Source organism: Danio rerio, chromosome 19 (genome assembly GCF_049306965.1).
Source record: "Danio rerio strain Tuebingen ecotype United States chromosome 19, GRCz12tu, whole genome shotgun sequence".
NCBI classification, from domain to species: domain Eukaryota; kingdom Metazoa; phylum Chordata; class Actinopteri; order Cypriniformes; family Danionidae; genus Danio; species Danio rerio.
The window spans coordinates 117,501-132,500 of record NC_133194.1 but is presented as its reverse complement, the minus strand read 5'-3'; the positions used below and the strand labels follow the sequence as shown (position 1 = coordinate 132,500).

At 49.9% G+C, this 15,000-nt stretch overlaps 3 protein-coding genes across 11 annotated transcripts in view; 2 read left to right on the top strand and 1 right to left on the bottom strand.

Annotated features, from left to right (window-relative positions):
- hnrnpr (heterogeneous nuclear ribonucleoprotein R) overlaps positions 1-6,629 on the top strand; it is an 8,195-nt gene extending 1,566 nt beyond the window's left edge. Inside the window, 5 exon segments of the mRNA NM_213426.1 lie at positions 1-71; positions 142-249; positions 365-478; positions 794-876; positions 6,131-6,629. The exon segment at positions 1-71 is cut by the window's left edge and continues 48 nt beyond it. Coding sequence (NP_998591.1) covers positions 1-71; positions 142-249; positions 365-478; positions 794-876; positions 6,131-6,179 — 425 coding nt within the window. The 3' untranslated portion in view covers positions 6,180-6,629.
- Positions 6,630-8,556: 1,927 nt separating this feature from the next.
- Positions 8,557-11,731, top strand: dnajc8 (DnaJ (Hsp40) homolog, subfamily C, member 8). The gene is made up of 9 exons (NM_001045306.1): positions 8,557-8,634; positions 9,637-9,738; positions 9,907-9,963; positions 10,055-10,121; positions 10,482-10,576; positions 10,675-10,746; positions 11,077-11,168; positions 11,243-11,318; positions 11,416-11,731. The coding sequence occupies exons 1-9, from the start codon at positions 8,584-8,586 to the stop codon at positions 11,536-11,538; spliced, it is 735 nt and encodes a 244-aa protein (NP_001038771.1). The 5' UTR covers positions 8,557-8,583; the 3' UTR covers positions 11,539-11,731.
- A 995-nt stretch (positions 11,732-12,726) lies between these two features.
- zhx2b (zinc fingers and homeoboxes 2b) overlaps positions 12,727-15,000 on the bottom strand; it is a 4,655-nt gene continuing 2,381 nt past the window's right edge. For all 9 annotated transcript variants that reach the window (XM_073931259.1, XM_073931256.1, XM_073931260.1 and 6 more), the window contains 2 exons: positions 13,766-15,000; positions 12,727-13,371 (listed from right to left, as the gene is read on the bottom strand). The exon at positions 13,766-15,000 is cut by the window's right edge and continues 627 nt beyond it. In XM_073931259.1, coding sequence (XP_073787360.1) covers positions 13,778-15,000 — 1,223 coding nt within the window. In that variant the 3' untranslated portion in view covers positions 12,727-13,371; positions 13,766-13,777. The remainder of the gene's footprint in view (positions 13,372-13,765) is intronic.

Here is a 15,000-nt window from a genome sequence, read left to right as displayed (position 1 = left end):
GGGAGTTTAATGAGGAAGGAGCTCTGTCAGTGCTGCAGCAGTTCAAGGAGTCTGATCTCTCACACGTGCAGGTGCGCACACACACACACACACACTCTCTCTTTCACCTGTTCACCTGCTCACACCTGTGCTGCTCTACAGAATAAGAGTGCGTTCCTGTGCGGCGTGATGAAGACCTACAGGCAGCGGGAGAAGCAGGGCAATAAAGTGCAGGAGTCCAGCAAAGGCCCCGACGAGACCAAGATCAAGGTGTGGGTGTGTGTGGGGGTGTGTGTGTGGGCGTGCGTGCGTGCGTGCATGCGTGCTGCTGCTGTTGTTGTGTGTGTGTGTGTGCGCGTGTTCATACTGACTCGCTCTCCCTCAGGCTCTGCTGGATAGGACCGGATACACACTGGATGTCACCACCGGTCAGCGGAAGTACGGTGGGCCGCCACCTGATGCAGTGTTCTCCGGCCCGCAGCCCGGCATTGGCACTGAGGTACACTCTCTCTCTATCTCACACACACACACTCTCTCTCATCCTTAAACATAGTAGTAGAGAGTGGATTTTTAAGACTAGACTGGAGTTTTCTTCTTGATAGTCCAGCTGGATCTTCAGAGGAGCTTTGAGGTGTTTATCTTATACTGAAATAAAATCATGAAGTAAATCTGCCAACGTGAGACAGACTAGAGACAGATACAGGTTACTAATGTGGCAATAAACAGACAGACAGACAGGCAGACAGTGTCTCTCTGTGATGAGTGTTTGAGCTGAGCTGTGTGTCTCTCTCTGTGTGTGTGTGCGCTCCTGCAGGTGTTTGTGGGTAAGATCCCGCGTGACCTGTATGAGGATGAGCTGGTTCCTCTGTTTGAGAAGGCGGGCTCCATCTGGGACCTGCGGCTGATGATGGACCCTCTGACGGGCCAGAACCGCGGATACGCCTTCATCACCTTCTGCAGTAAAGATGCAGCGCAGGAGGCTGTCAAACTGGTGCGCTACACACACACACACACACACACACAGCGAGATCACAACACTCGCGCTCTGAGAAACCTGATGTAGTTAGGGCTGAGCACCAACAAAAACCTCATATCCTGATAATACACATCGTGGCAGAGTACCGTTTCTGTCTAATAGCCTGTATGTGTATGAGTTGAGCACCTGTAGAAGACTGTATTTAGTACATTTCTAAGTTGATACTCAGATATCTGCAACTTTATGGCAAATGTATATTGGAAAATAGGAATATAAAATAAATAATTAAATATAAAACACTTTTCTAACAGTGTTCTAAGTCCAGATACAGATGAAAGCGCTGAATAAATGCTCAGTGTAAACACTGTAATTAGAGATCGCAGCGTTCTCGGTTCTGGGTGTTTCTGTGTGCCGCTGTATTGTGTGTAATATCACACACATGTAAATGAGGAAAATATTACTGTAAACAGTGTGTTCTGTGACCCAATGATAATCTGAAACGACCGACCGTCAGCAGTTATTGACAGAGGTGTGTTGTTTTCTACAGTGTGATAACTACGAGATCCGCTCAGGCAAATATCTGGGCGTCTGCATCTCTGTGGCCAACAACCGCCTGTTCGTGGGGTCCATCCCCAAAAACAAGACCCGCGAGAGCATCCTGGAGGACTTCGGCAAAGTCACAGGTGAAGCTGTGTGTGTGTGTGTGTGTCTGACGTGCGGTGTGTGTGTCTGATATGTTGATTGATTGTGTGTTGTGTTTGTGTGTTCAGAGGGTCTGCAGGAGGTGATCCTCTACACACAGCCGGACGATAAGAAGAAGAATCGTGGTTTCTGTTTTCTGGAGTACGAGGATCATAAATCTGCAGCTCAGGCGCGCCGCCGGCTGATGAGCGGGAAGGTGAAGGTTTGGGGGAATCCTGTGACAGTGGAGTGGGCCGACCCGGTGGCTGAACCCGACCCTGAGATCATGGCAAAGGTCAGAGAAGGAGATAATCACCACACACTCCTCACCATAATCACCACACACTCCTCACCATAATCACCACACACTCCTCACCATAATCACCACACACTCCTCACCATAATCACCACACACTCTTCACCATAATCACCACACACTCCTCACCATAATCACCACACACTCCTCACCATAATCACCACACACTCCTCACCATAATCACCACACACTCCTCACCATAATCACCACACACTCCTCACCATAATCACCACACACTCCTCACCATAATCACCGCACACTCCTCACCATAATCACCGCACACTCCTCACCATAATCACCACACACTCCTCACCATAATCACCACACACTCCTCACCATAATCACCACACACTCCTCACCATAATCACCACACACTCCTCACCATAATCACCACACACTCCTCACCATAATCACCACACACTCCTCACCATAATCACCACACACTCCTCACCATAATCACCACACACTCCTCACCATAATCACCACACACTCCTCACCATAATCACCGCACACTCCTCACCATAATCACCACACACTCTTCACCATAATCACCACACACTCCTCACCATAATCACCACACACTCCTCACCATAATCACCACACACTCCTCACCATAATCACCACACACTCCTCACCATAATCACCGCACACTCCTCACCATAATCACCACACACTCCTCACCATAATCACCGCACACTCCTCACCATAATCACCACACACTCTTCACCATAATCACCACACACTCCTCACCATAATCACCGCACACTCCTCACCATAATCACCGCACACTCCTCACCATAATCACCACACACTCTTCACCATAATCACCACACACTCTTCACCATAATCACCACACACTCCTCACCATAATCACCACACACTCCTCACCATAATCACCACACACTCCTCACCATAATCACCACACACTCCTCACCATAATCACCGCACACTCCTCACCATAATCACCGCACACTCCTCACCATAATCACCGCACACTCCTCACCATAATCACCGCACACTCCTCACCATAATCACCGCACACTCCTCACCATAATCACCGCACACTCCTCACCATAATCACCGCACACTCCTCACCATAATCACCGCACACTCCTCACCATAATCACCACACACTCCTCACCATAATCACCGCACACTCCTCACCATAATCACCGCACACTCTTCACCATAATCACCACACACTCCTCACCATAATCACCACACACTCCTCACCATAATCACCACACACTCCTCACCATAATCACCACACACTCCTCACCTTAATCACCACACACTCCTCACCATAATCACCACACACTCCTCACCATAATCACCACACACTCCTCACCATAATCACCACACACTCCTCACCTTAATCACCACACACTCCTCACCTTAATCACCACACACTCCTCACCTTAATCACCGCACACTCCTCACCATAATCACCACACACTCCTCACCATAATCACCACACACTCCTCACCATAATCACCGCACACTCCTCACCATAATCACCGCACACTCCTCACCATAATCACCACACACTCCTCACCATAATCACCACACACTCCTCACCATAATCACCACACACTCCTCACCATAATCACCACACACTCCTCACCATAATCACCGCACACTCCTCACCATAATCACCGCACACTCCTCACCATAATCACCGCACACTCCTCACCATAATCACCGCACACTCCTCACCATAATCACCGCACACTCCTCACCATAATCACCGCACACTCCTCACCATAATCACCGCACACTCCTCACCATAATCACCGCACACTCCTCACCATAATCACCGCACACTCCTCACCATAATCACCGCACACTCCTCACCATAATCACCGCACACTCCTCACCATAATCACCGCACACTCCTCACCATAATCACCGCACACTCCTCACCATAATCACCGCACACTCCTCACCATAATCACCACACACTCCTCACCATAATCACCACACACTCCTCACCATAATCACCGCACACTCCTCACCATAATCACCGCACACTCCTCACCATAATCACCGCACACTCCTCACCATAATCACCGCACACTCCTCACCATAATCACCGCACACTCCTCACCATAATCACCGCACACTCCTCACCATAATCACCGCACACTCCTCACCATAATCACCGCACACTCCTCACCATAATCACCACACACTCCTCACCTTAATCACCACACACTCCTCACCTTAATCACCACACACTCCTCACCTTAATCACCACACACTCCTCACCTTAATCACCACACACTCCTCACCTTAATCACCGCACACTCCTCACCTTAATCACCGCACACTCCTCACCATAATCACCGCACACTCCTCACCATAATCACCACACACTCCTCACCATAATCACCACACACTCCTCACCATAATCACCGCACACTCCTCACCATAATCACCGCACACTCCTCACCATAATCACCGCACACTCCTCACCTTAATCACCACACACTCCTCACCTTAATCACCACACACTCCTCACCATAATCACCGCACACTCTTCACCATAATCACCACACACTCCTCACCATAATCACCGCACACTCCTCACCATAATCACCACACACTCCTCACCTTAATCACCACACACTCCTCACCATAATCACCACACACTCTTCACCATAATCACCGCACACTCCTCACCATAATCACCACACACTCTTCACCTTAATCACCACACACTCTTCACCATAATCACCACACACTCCTCACCATAATCACCGCACACTCTTCAGAGTAATAATCACAGTGCATTCTTAATAATCACAGGTGAAGGTGCTGTTTGTGCGTAAGTTGGCTACGCCGGTCACAGAGGAGCTGCTGGAGAAAACCTTCTCTCAGTTCGGGAAGCTGGAGCGCGTCAAGAAGCTGAAGGACTACGCCTTCGTGCACTTTGAGGAGCGCGACGCTGCGGTTAAGGTGTGTGTGTGTGTGTGTGTGTGTGTGTGTGTGTGTGTGTGTGTGTGTGTGGAGAATCACTGATATCTGAGTTGGGGTTATCCTGGAGGAGCTCTGTGATTATGGCTAATCCAGGTTTACTCTGAAATACATGCAGGATCAAACTGATGGTGTTAACACAGCTATGGTAGATGCAAGCAGCATTCCTTAAATGTGTGTGTGTACGTGTGTGTGTGTCAGGCGATGCAGGAGATGAACGGTAAGGAACTGGGCGGTGAGGAGATCGAGATCGTGCTGGCAAAACCTCCAGATAAAAAGAGGAAAGAGCGGCAAGCAGCCCGACAGACCACCAGAAACACAGGGTGAGACACACACACACACACACACACACATACACATTCTTACAGCCTTATATACACATACACACACTAGCATGCACTCTGATACACACATTTGTACACACACACACACTCCTCACCAGCCGTATCTGTATCTCAGCTCCTCATTGGCTGACGCTGGTTGAATATGTAAATGTCTCCTCTGCAGGTACGATGACTATTATTACTACCCTCCTCCTCGTATGCCTCCTCCTGGGCGTGGCCGTGGGCGTGGTGGACGCGGTGGTTACTCCTATCCTCCTGATTACTACGGTTATGAGGAGTACTATGACGACTACTATGGCGGTTATGATTACCATGACTACCGAGGTGGCTATGACGACCCCTACTATGGTTACGACGACGGATACACCATGAGGGGGCGGGGCACTCGTGGCAGTCGTGGAGCTCCGCCTCCCCCTAGAGGCCGGGCAGCTCCACCCACCCGTGGCAGGGGTGGGTATCCTCCAAGGGGTGGGGCTCCGATGGGGTCAGGGCGCGGTGGGCGGGGCGGACGCGGCGGGCCCTTTCAGCTCCCCCGGGGGCGCGGCACTCGCGGGGCACGAGGAAACCGTGGCGGGAACGTAGGCGGGAAACGCAAGGCGGACGTGTTCAACCAGCCGGACTCCAAACGCCGGCAGACCAACCAGCAGAACTGGGGCTCGCAGCCGATCGCGCAGCAGCCCCTGCAGCAGGGCGGCGAGTACTCCAGCGGATACAGCTACAGCAACGACTCGCTCGAGTTCTCACAGGACTCCTACGGCCAGCAGTGGAAGTAGAGCCCCGCCCCCTGCAGGAGCAGCACCCTGATTGGCCAGCAGTGTTTGTTTGACTTTTCTATCCCCGTAGAGTCAGGGCGTGTCCGCGGCGGGACGTCTGGCCACTTTTATCCCACATCCTCCTCTTGTTTTAAATCCACCATGAGCGTTTTAAAGAAGACTCTGTGAGGACGCTAATCATGAAATGGCCTTCTGCAGAGATGTGTGTCCTCGTCCTCCTCCTCCTCCTCTCAGTAATAGTGGCGTAGGGACTTGCGTGTAAATAACGGCTGTCGACTAGAGCTTCCTTTCCTTTCCTTTGTTTTTGCAGCGGTGGAGAAAAGAATCCACCAGAAGGAGAAGCGTTTTGTAGCAGCAGGACCGCTGTTTCCGTGTCTGTTTAGCATTTCTAGAAGTAGTGGTTGTGTTTTTTAACTGATGTACTGATATTATACCCTCAGATGTCTTCTGTTTTCCATTGGGATTTGCTGGTGAGGGTTTGGTCTGGCTTACCTTAAGAGCTGCGGCCGCTGGTCTGATGTTTGTATTTATAACTTTATTTTTATTTTGTTCAGTTTCAATAAAACTCGATCGAGCAACTTCCACTGCTGTCTGACCCCTGTGTGCGTGTGCGCGTGTGTGTGTGTGTGTGTGTGTGTGTGTGCGCGTGCAAGCGTGTGCGAGAGTTTGATCATGAGTGTCTAAAACTCTGTGTGTGTGTGTGTCAGTGTCAGGTAATGGTTATCACTTGAGTTGAGGGTTAATCGGACAGTGTTAAAGGGCCACTACACCTCCTGTCTCAGCAGGGCGTTTCACACCTCTAGTCTGAATCGTCAGGACAGTGGGTGTGTCCAGCTGTGTTAAGGTGGGCGTGTCAGGGGAGGGAAAGAGGGAAGATTTTGCATAAAAATGGGAGTTTCCGTTTGGGCATGCGCTGATTTAAGCTGCGGTCACACAGGGCTTTTCCTCATAGACTTCCATTCATGCGCACGCGAATGCGTCAGACCGGAAACGCAGGGTCACGCCTCAAGTTTCGCAGGTCGCTGCAGTGCACAGTTCAAGCTTGGTGACCTCTGACCTGCGAAATCAGAATATGGCATGCTCAAACTCTAATGTCTAGTAATAAGCAGTAACAGTGGTCACACTAGAGTTTGTGTGCAATATTCTGTCGGGCGGCGCTGCGAAAAGAGATTAAACAAGATTAGACATTTAATAAAGCGAGCGACTGATCCATGATTTACATTTCTGTCCAGAGAGGTCCTGTTTTGATCCTCGATTGGTCTTACTCAGTCCACTGATGCAATTCCGCAGGTCAGAGTTTGTCTGTATTTATTCATTTGTTTATTTAATAAATATATGGCTTTGGTGCTTTTATAAAATAGGAGTGGATAAACGTATTGGACTGCACAGACAGCATTTTGACTGAATGTAGTGGGCCGCTCCGGCCTAAAGTATCAGTGCTGATTTTTTTTGCCCGTTCAGCTCTGGACACAGAGGAGAGAGACAGTGACTGTTTACATGGACATCAGTAATCCAATTATTAGTTATTCATTAGTGGACTGTAACTGCAGTCCGGCACTTTCACTGTCATTCAGGAGCATTTGCTGCACGCCCCCGCCACATAATGCAGGAACTGCAGGAGGAGTGTGGTGTTCATGGAGAGTTTGATACCGCACCATTCAAATGTGCATTTCACTGTAACTCAGACGCACTCGGTTAATCAAATCACTTTTATTGTCACATCATCATCATCATCAGCGGCAGCAGCACGTGTGCCATGATGAGTGAAGAGCGCAGCGTCAGACAGCGAGTGTGTACAGACTATCCTGTCACAACATGAGGAGAACATCCTCCAGGACGGGTATAGTTTGATTGCGGTGTTGTACACTGGGAGAGCAGCATTTACAGCGGATCTCTCAGCTCATTATACTGTAGATGCTCAGCAGAGCGCACTGACTGAGCCGTCCGGATCAGCAGGTACAGTAGCTGTACTGTCATAAAGACACGGCGAGGGGGAATGGAAGTGAATGCAGTGCTACTCTTGTCTGGTCAGGTTCCCACTTTATATCGTATATCCATCAGGCAGCGGAGAACTCTGATTTTAAAGAAAACAGACCTTAAACGCGACGATTTTGGAGTTCACCGGAAGTCATCGGGCTCACTGAAGTTAAAAGTCCGTCTGCATGTAGCTTACTGAAGATGTTTATTTCTGTCCTGTTTCAGTGCTGAACGGCAGATTTCAGGTCTCCTCAGTGCTGCTCATTCATACTGTGAGTGCAAATATAAGAGCATCTAAACTAATGGCAGGCTTATACTGTTAAAGGAAGCGTTATAGCTATATTTATTGGGAAAACTCTTGTCTGTACATCAAAATGAAGTGAATTCAGGATGATAAAGAACTCATAATATAACTTTAGTTTATGATGTGAAGCAGACAGTCCTTTAAGGCAGTGCTCAGAGTCAGCCGTAGCGGAGAATAAACTGAATTTACCGTATTTGTCTTATAAGCGGGGACTTTTATTTTCTGATGACGTGTTTCCGCCGTCGGACAGTAGCAAGATGGCGGCGGGCGGCAGTGGAGAAGATGCGTTTCAGACCTTCTACACAGAGGTGAGGCTGAAACACACACACACACTTACACACACACATACACGCATACACACACTTACAGACGACAGAATAAATCAACAACCGGTGAGATTCAGCGAGATACACACACGCGGGCTGCGTCTCATCGAGTGAGCTCCCTACACAGACAACACTGTAGTCAGTACTGCTGAGTGTGTGTGACATTCAGCACCGTCCGGGTGTCTAACTTTCATTATTTAAGAATAATGTCAAAATCTGTCAGTAATAATTAAATAAGCCACAATAACCACAGCTGGTGTGTTAATATAATGACTGCTGTAACGCCCGCTAATCTGAGAATATACCATAATATACTGTAATATAGTTCCGGCTGGTGTGTGTGTGTGTGTGTGTGTGTGTGTGTGAGAGTGTGTTGGTCAGCAGGTCCTGGTCTGAGTGTGTCTGCACACTGATGATGATGATGATGATGTCGGTATATGACTGTACAGATATTCTGTCAGCGCTCTGTCACACACACCGGCTCAGCTGATCTCTGATCAGTGGGTCATTAATATCTATAATGAGTGTTTAGTGTGGCAGAGCCGGAGATCCTACAGAGTTCTGCTCCAACCCTGATCAAGCGCTCATGAACCAGGTACTAGAGTGTGAGCAGCACCTGATGATCGCCGGCAGGTGTGTTTGATCTGCAACTGAAGTCTGCTGGAAGGGAGATCTCCAGGACCAGGGTTGAGCAGCGCTGCTGTAGCTGGACTCGGCGTGTGTTCAGGGTATAGCGCGGTTTGGGAAACTCGACCATTTAAAACGGTTAAATTGTTCTGCTCCACTGCTGCATCACCAACACCTATAAACATCACTCTGTGGCCCTCAGATATCAGGCGTGTGTGTGTGCGTGCGTGCGTGTGTGTGTGTGTGTACTGCGGTGGTGAAAGTATTCCAGCACTCTATAAGGCATTTTTATCCCCATTTGATGTGTGTGTGTGTGTGTGTGTGTGTGTGTGTGTGTGTGTGTGTGTGTGTGTGCAGGTGAAGCAGATCGAGAAGAGAGACTCTGTTTTGACGTCTAAGCAGCAGATCGACCGGTTACTGCGACCCGGAGCCTCCTACTTCAACCTCAACCCATTTGAGGCCAGTCCACACACACACACACACACACACACACACACACACACACACACACACACACACACACACACCTCCGTACTGGTAATCTGCTTCATTACTGATACCTGATCATAACGCAGATGTGTGTGTGTGTGTGTGTGTGTGTGTGTGTGTGTGTGTGTGTGTGCGCAGGTGCTTCAGATCGACCCCGATGCCACAGATGAGGAGCTGAAGAAACGCTTTCGGCAGGTAGATCTGAGTGTGTGTGTGTGTGTGTGTTTATAGTTTTGTGTGTGTGTGTGTATAGATGTGTGTGTGTCTCATTGTGGTCTGTCCTCAGCTCTCCATCCTTGTTCACCCGGACAAGAATCAGGATGACCCAGAGCGCGCGCAGCTGGCCTTTGAAGGTACACACTGATCTCCAACACACACTCCTGCACTCTGGGGGAGGGGCTGCTGGTGAAGGGGTGGAGTTACTGAAAGAGGAGGAGGAGCTACAGGTTAAGGGGAGGGGCTATATTTTGTTGCACAATTCTCCAGTGACTGTGTGTGTGTGTGTGTTTGTGTGTGTGTGTGTGTTTGTGTGTGTGTGTGTTTGTGTGTGTGTGTTTGTGTGTGTTTGTGTGTGTGTGTGTTTGTGTGTGTTTGTGTGTGTGTGTGTGTTTGTGTGTGTGTGTGTGTTTGTGTGTGTGTGTTTGTGTGTGTTTGTGTGTGTTTGTGTGTGTGTGTGTTTGTGTGTGTTTGTGTGTGTGTGTGTGTGTGTGTAGCGGTGGATAAGGCCTACAAGATGCTGCTGGACGGTGATCATAAGAAGAAGGTGTTGGACGTGATTCAGGCAGGGAAAGAGTACGTGGAGCACATGGTGAGACACACACACATCTCACACACACACACACACACACACATACATTCAACAGTTTCAGTGAGGTCCATCGTGTGTGTGTGTGTGTGTGTGTTTAGGTGAGCCAGAAGAAAAAGCAGCTAAAGAAGGATGGAAAGCCGATCATCGTGGAGGAAGACGATCCAGAGATGGTACAAAAACACCTGAACACACACACGCACACACACACACGCGCACACACATGCACAAACACACACGCACACACAAACACACACACACAAACACACACGCGCACACACACAAACACACACGCGCACACAAACACACATGCGCACACACAGAAACACACACACACACAAACACACACACAAACACACACGCGCACACACAGAAACACACACGCGCACACACACAAACACACACACACAAACACACACGCACACACACGCACACACACAAACACACACACTCTGTCTGTCAGCTGTGCTCATGTGTGTGTGTGTGTGTGTGTGTGTGTGCAGTTCCGGCAGGCGGTGTATAAGCAGACGATGAAGCTCTTCGCTGAGCTGGAGATCAAGAGGAAAGAGCGGGAGGCCAAGGACATGCATGAACGGTAAAACACACACACACACACACATATGATGGTGGTCGGCACTCACACACACACTTGACTCTGTGTTCTTGCAGGAAGCGGCAGCGGGAGGAGGAGATCGAGGCGCAGGAGAAGGTGAAGCGCGACCGCGAGTGGCAGAAGAACTTCGAGGTGTGTGTGTGTGTGTGTGTGTGTATGTGTGTGTGTTCTTCATCACAGGTGTGTGTGTACTGGGAGACGCATGTTAATCGTGTGTGTGTGTGTGCAGGAGACGCGTGACGGCCGTGTGGACAGCTGGAGGACCTTCCAGGCCAAAGGGAAAACCAAGAAGGAGAAGAAGAACCGCACCTTCCTGAAGCCGCCTAAAGTCAAGATGGAGCAGCGCGAGTGACACACACACACACACACACACACACACACACACACACACCTCTGTACAGAACCCTGACAATGATGATGATGATGCTGATGATGAAGAGCAGCAGTGTTCTCCTGTAGATCAGACTCTGAGCTGCTCCTGCCTCTTCTTCTTCTTCTTCTGTTGTAGTTTTTATATTGTGAACAATTAAACCCTGTTGAGTCCAGCCTGAGCTTACTCTGCTGTGTGTGTGTGTGTGTGTGTGTGTGTGTGTGTGTGTGTGTGTGTGTGTGTGTGTTTCATTTCTGTTTTTAAATGTGGATATCTGGACCTGCTGCTGCACGAGTTGTTTTAACACACAAAGGCTGAAACACACACACACACTCTTCTTCATACTGTGTGTGTGTTTCAGCCTGTCTGGTGTGAGCGCTGAGGGTTGAGTTCAGACAGTATACAGCAGTGAGCTGAGCACAGGTCACCGGGTTACGCTTCTCCTGTGAGCCTCACATGATCCTGCAGGTGTCGCTGTTTCTGTGTGTGTGTGTGTGTGTGTGTGTGAGGAAAACTGTTGAACAGAGTCTGCACTGTGTCCGCAGCGGCTCCAGACTGATCTTCATTCCTGCAGTGTCTGTGCCGGACATTAATGCGCGCTCCTGCAGCCGCGGACACCTCTCTCTCTCTCTCTCTCTCTCTCTCTCTCTCTCTCTCTCTCTYTCTCTCTCTTTCTCTCTCTTTCTCTCTCTCTCTCTCTCTCTCTCTTTCTCTTTCTCTCTTTCTCTTTCTCTCTTCTCTCTCTCTCTCTCTCTCTCTCTCTCTCTCTCTCTCTCTCTCTCTCTCTCTCTCTCTCTCTCTCTCTCTCTCTCTCTCTCTCTCTCTCTCTCTCTCTCTCTCTCTCTCTCTCTCTCTCTCTCTCTCTCTCTCTCTCTCTCTCTCTCTCTCTCTCTCCAACCCTGATGGTTCTGGAACTGATCTTCAGCTCAGACGGTTCACATGTGACATGAGGACCCTGCAGAGTCTGAGCGGTTTTCTCTCTCTCACACACACACACGTCCACCTGACATCAGTGACCTGCTTTGTCTGTTCTGAGTCTGAGCACACATCTGAAGATCGTCTGAAGACCAATCAGAGCAGAGTATGGTAATCAGACAAACACCACAGTAATGAGTGGTTTAGCAGGACAGCGAACCGTTCCACTGCGGCGAGATCCATCCTGCACACACACACACTCAATCTGTTTTATTGTTTTTCCAGCAGGTGATGAGCGCACACACACACACACACACACTGACTGGCCAAATTACAGCGTCTGAGTCCACCATCACCGACAGCCAATCACAGCTCAGGCTGTTACTCTGCGGCTGCAGGAGTGTGTGTGTGAGGAGTGCGATGTTTGATTCGGGTGTTTAGAAATGACAGTAAAGACTCGGTTGTTTATTTTATTGATGACTCCTACAATAGGGTTCAGTCGAGCTCGGCTAGTAGTTTTGGAGAGTTTGATGTTTCCCCGTTTAAACAGAACGATCAAGCAAACTGCAGAGAGACGTCTCAAAGATGGCTGCCGAGTGAAGGAGTTTGGCGTCACATGATCCTTCAGTTTCTGGCACAACACTGCACAGAGCTGCGGCTGAAGAGCATTCAGCAACTCCAGCTTTGGCACAGAAGTTTCAGCTTCAAAAACAGAAAACATCCACACAACGTTACAGCAACGTCCCCACAACGCACGATGTCCTGCAGTCTGCAGTTTAACTGGCCCTCACTTGAGATGATTTAACAAACTCTACACAATTACAGGATCCTGAAGTCGAACTGGAGGATGAAAACAGGACTCAGCTCTGCGCTCACTCTCACCACGGTCCCGAAGCACACCTGCAGAGGTAAATCACAATTACTGCACAATACGTGTGTGTGTGTGTGAAGATTCAACACAAGCTGACACACACCGTCATCCACACTAAACACCTCAGTGACCTTCATATCACATACAACGATGAAAAGTGTATTAAAGCTCAACTATATTAGAGCACTGAGGCTGCGTCTGAAATCAGCCCTATACCCTCATTTACTATTCCCTACAGTAGTCCACTAATATAGTCCAGTTGAAGTGCAGTTCTACCTGAAGATAACAGTGGCTAGCTTTCATTTGAAAAGCTGCGATTATTTTCTGGGGGAATTATTTTTACTCAGCTTAAGCTACACTGCTGGTTCCTTCATGATATGTAGACAGAAACGCTGCACATGTTGCGTTCATCAGTAAACATACCTTCTGTGTGTCCTACTGTGAGTCTGTGTCTCCTGTTCTCCAGCCTCCGCAGGCCTCTCCGTCTGCCACATACACTTCCCCGCTGCTGCCCGTGCTGCTGAGCCAGTTCTGGAGCTGGGGGGCGATGCGGTCTCTCAGCTGCCGGTGTCTTGTGTTTGTGTGTTTAGTGTTGTCTGCAGGCCTCCAGTCGCTCCTCTGCCCACAGGTCTGCTTCGGCTCCCGGAGCCATCGCTTCAGATCTAGCGTCTGTCCAGGAGAAGGCCATCGGCTCTGGGGCAACACTGTCTTCATCTGGCTGATGGAGCTGCTGTCCACAGGCTTACAGCCCATGGAGCTCAGCAGGGCCTGCTCCAAACCATCTCGATGTGCTCTACGCCCCACAAACCAGCTCTCGACGTCCTCTCGGGAGAGTCTGGAGCTAATCTGAAGGCTCTCGACCTCACTGTAGGACGGGCAGCTGTTCTTCTGGAAACTCTTCTCCAGAAGCTTCATCTGTTGCTCCAGCAGAGAACATGGAGCGGGAAACAAACCAGCAGACACCGCACATGAGGTCTGGGTGACTGCGCTGTGGTCATAAACCCAGGGGGAGACTCTTCTGGAGCAGGGAGCAGCAGCGGTACACAGGACACTGCTGCCAAACCGGCTTTCAGGAGCAGAGGCGGAAACATGACTGTCGGTTTGCTGGTGAGTTAGAGATCTGCTGACATTAGTGGACACTATGGGGGACAGAGGGAGCCTTTCCTTCGGCAGCACTGAGTGAGGGATCTTCAGCTGGAGGTTCACCATCGGAAGCTTCTCCTCTGCTGGAGGAGTCCTGCAGGCCTCGGGAGGAGCAGGGCTGGAAGTTCCCATCTCTGAAATCCCAGAGAGAGAATAGACATCAGGGGTTACCTCAGCCCGCTTGACCTCTGTGGACACAGCAGATCCTGAGGAGCATTTCAGCGAGGGGTGGGCCGATGTACAGGGGGGCGATGCTCTATCTGGGGTCTGTTCACACACACCAGCAGTGCTCAACACTGTACTGCCATTGAACATCTTCTTCCGAGCCTCCTCCACCTCTTCTGGACTCCAGGAGATGCCCTGCTTCAGCCGCTGGGTGGAGAACCACAGCCGGATCTGCTGCTCGGGGTGTGTGGAGGCCGCAGTGAGCCCGGTGAGCTCCGCTGGCGTCGGGTATGGGAACCTGGAGAATGCGGAGATGAGGGCGGCGCTGCGGTCCAGGGCGGGGTCATGTG

Coding starts and splice junctions, on each gene's coding strand:
- dnajc8 (NM_001045306.1), top strand. CDS start 8,584: ATGGCGGCGGGCGGCAGTGGAGAAGATGCGTTTCAGACCTTCTACACA. Junction 10,577..10,674: donor AAGAGTACGTGGAGCACATG/GTGAGACACACA, acceptor GTGTGTGTTTAG/GTGAGCCAGAAGAAAAAGCA. Junction 10,747..11,076: donor AGGAAGACGATCCAGAGATG/GTACAAAAACAC, acceptor GTGTGTGTGCAG/TTCCGGCAGGCGGTGTATAA.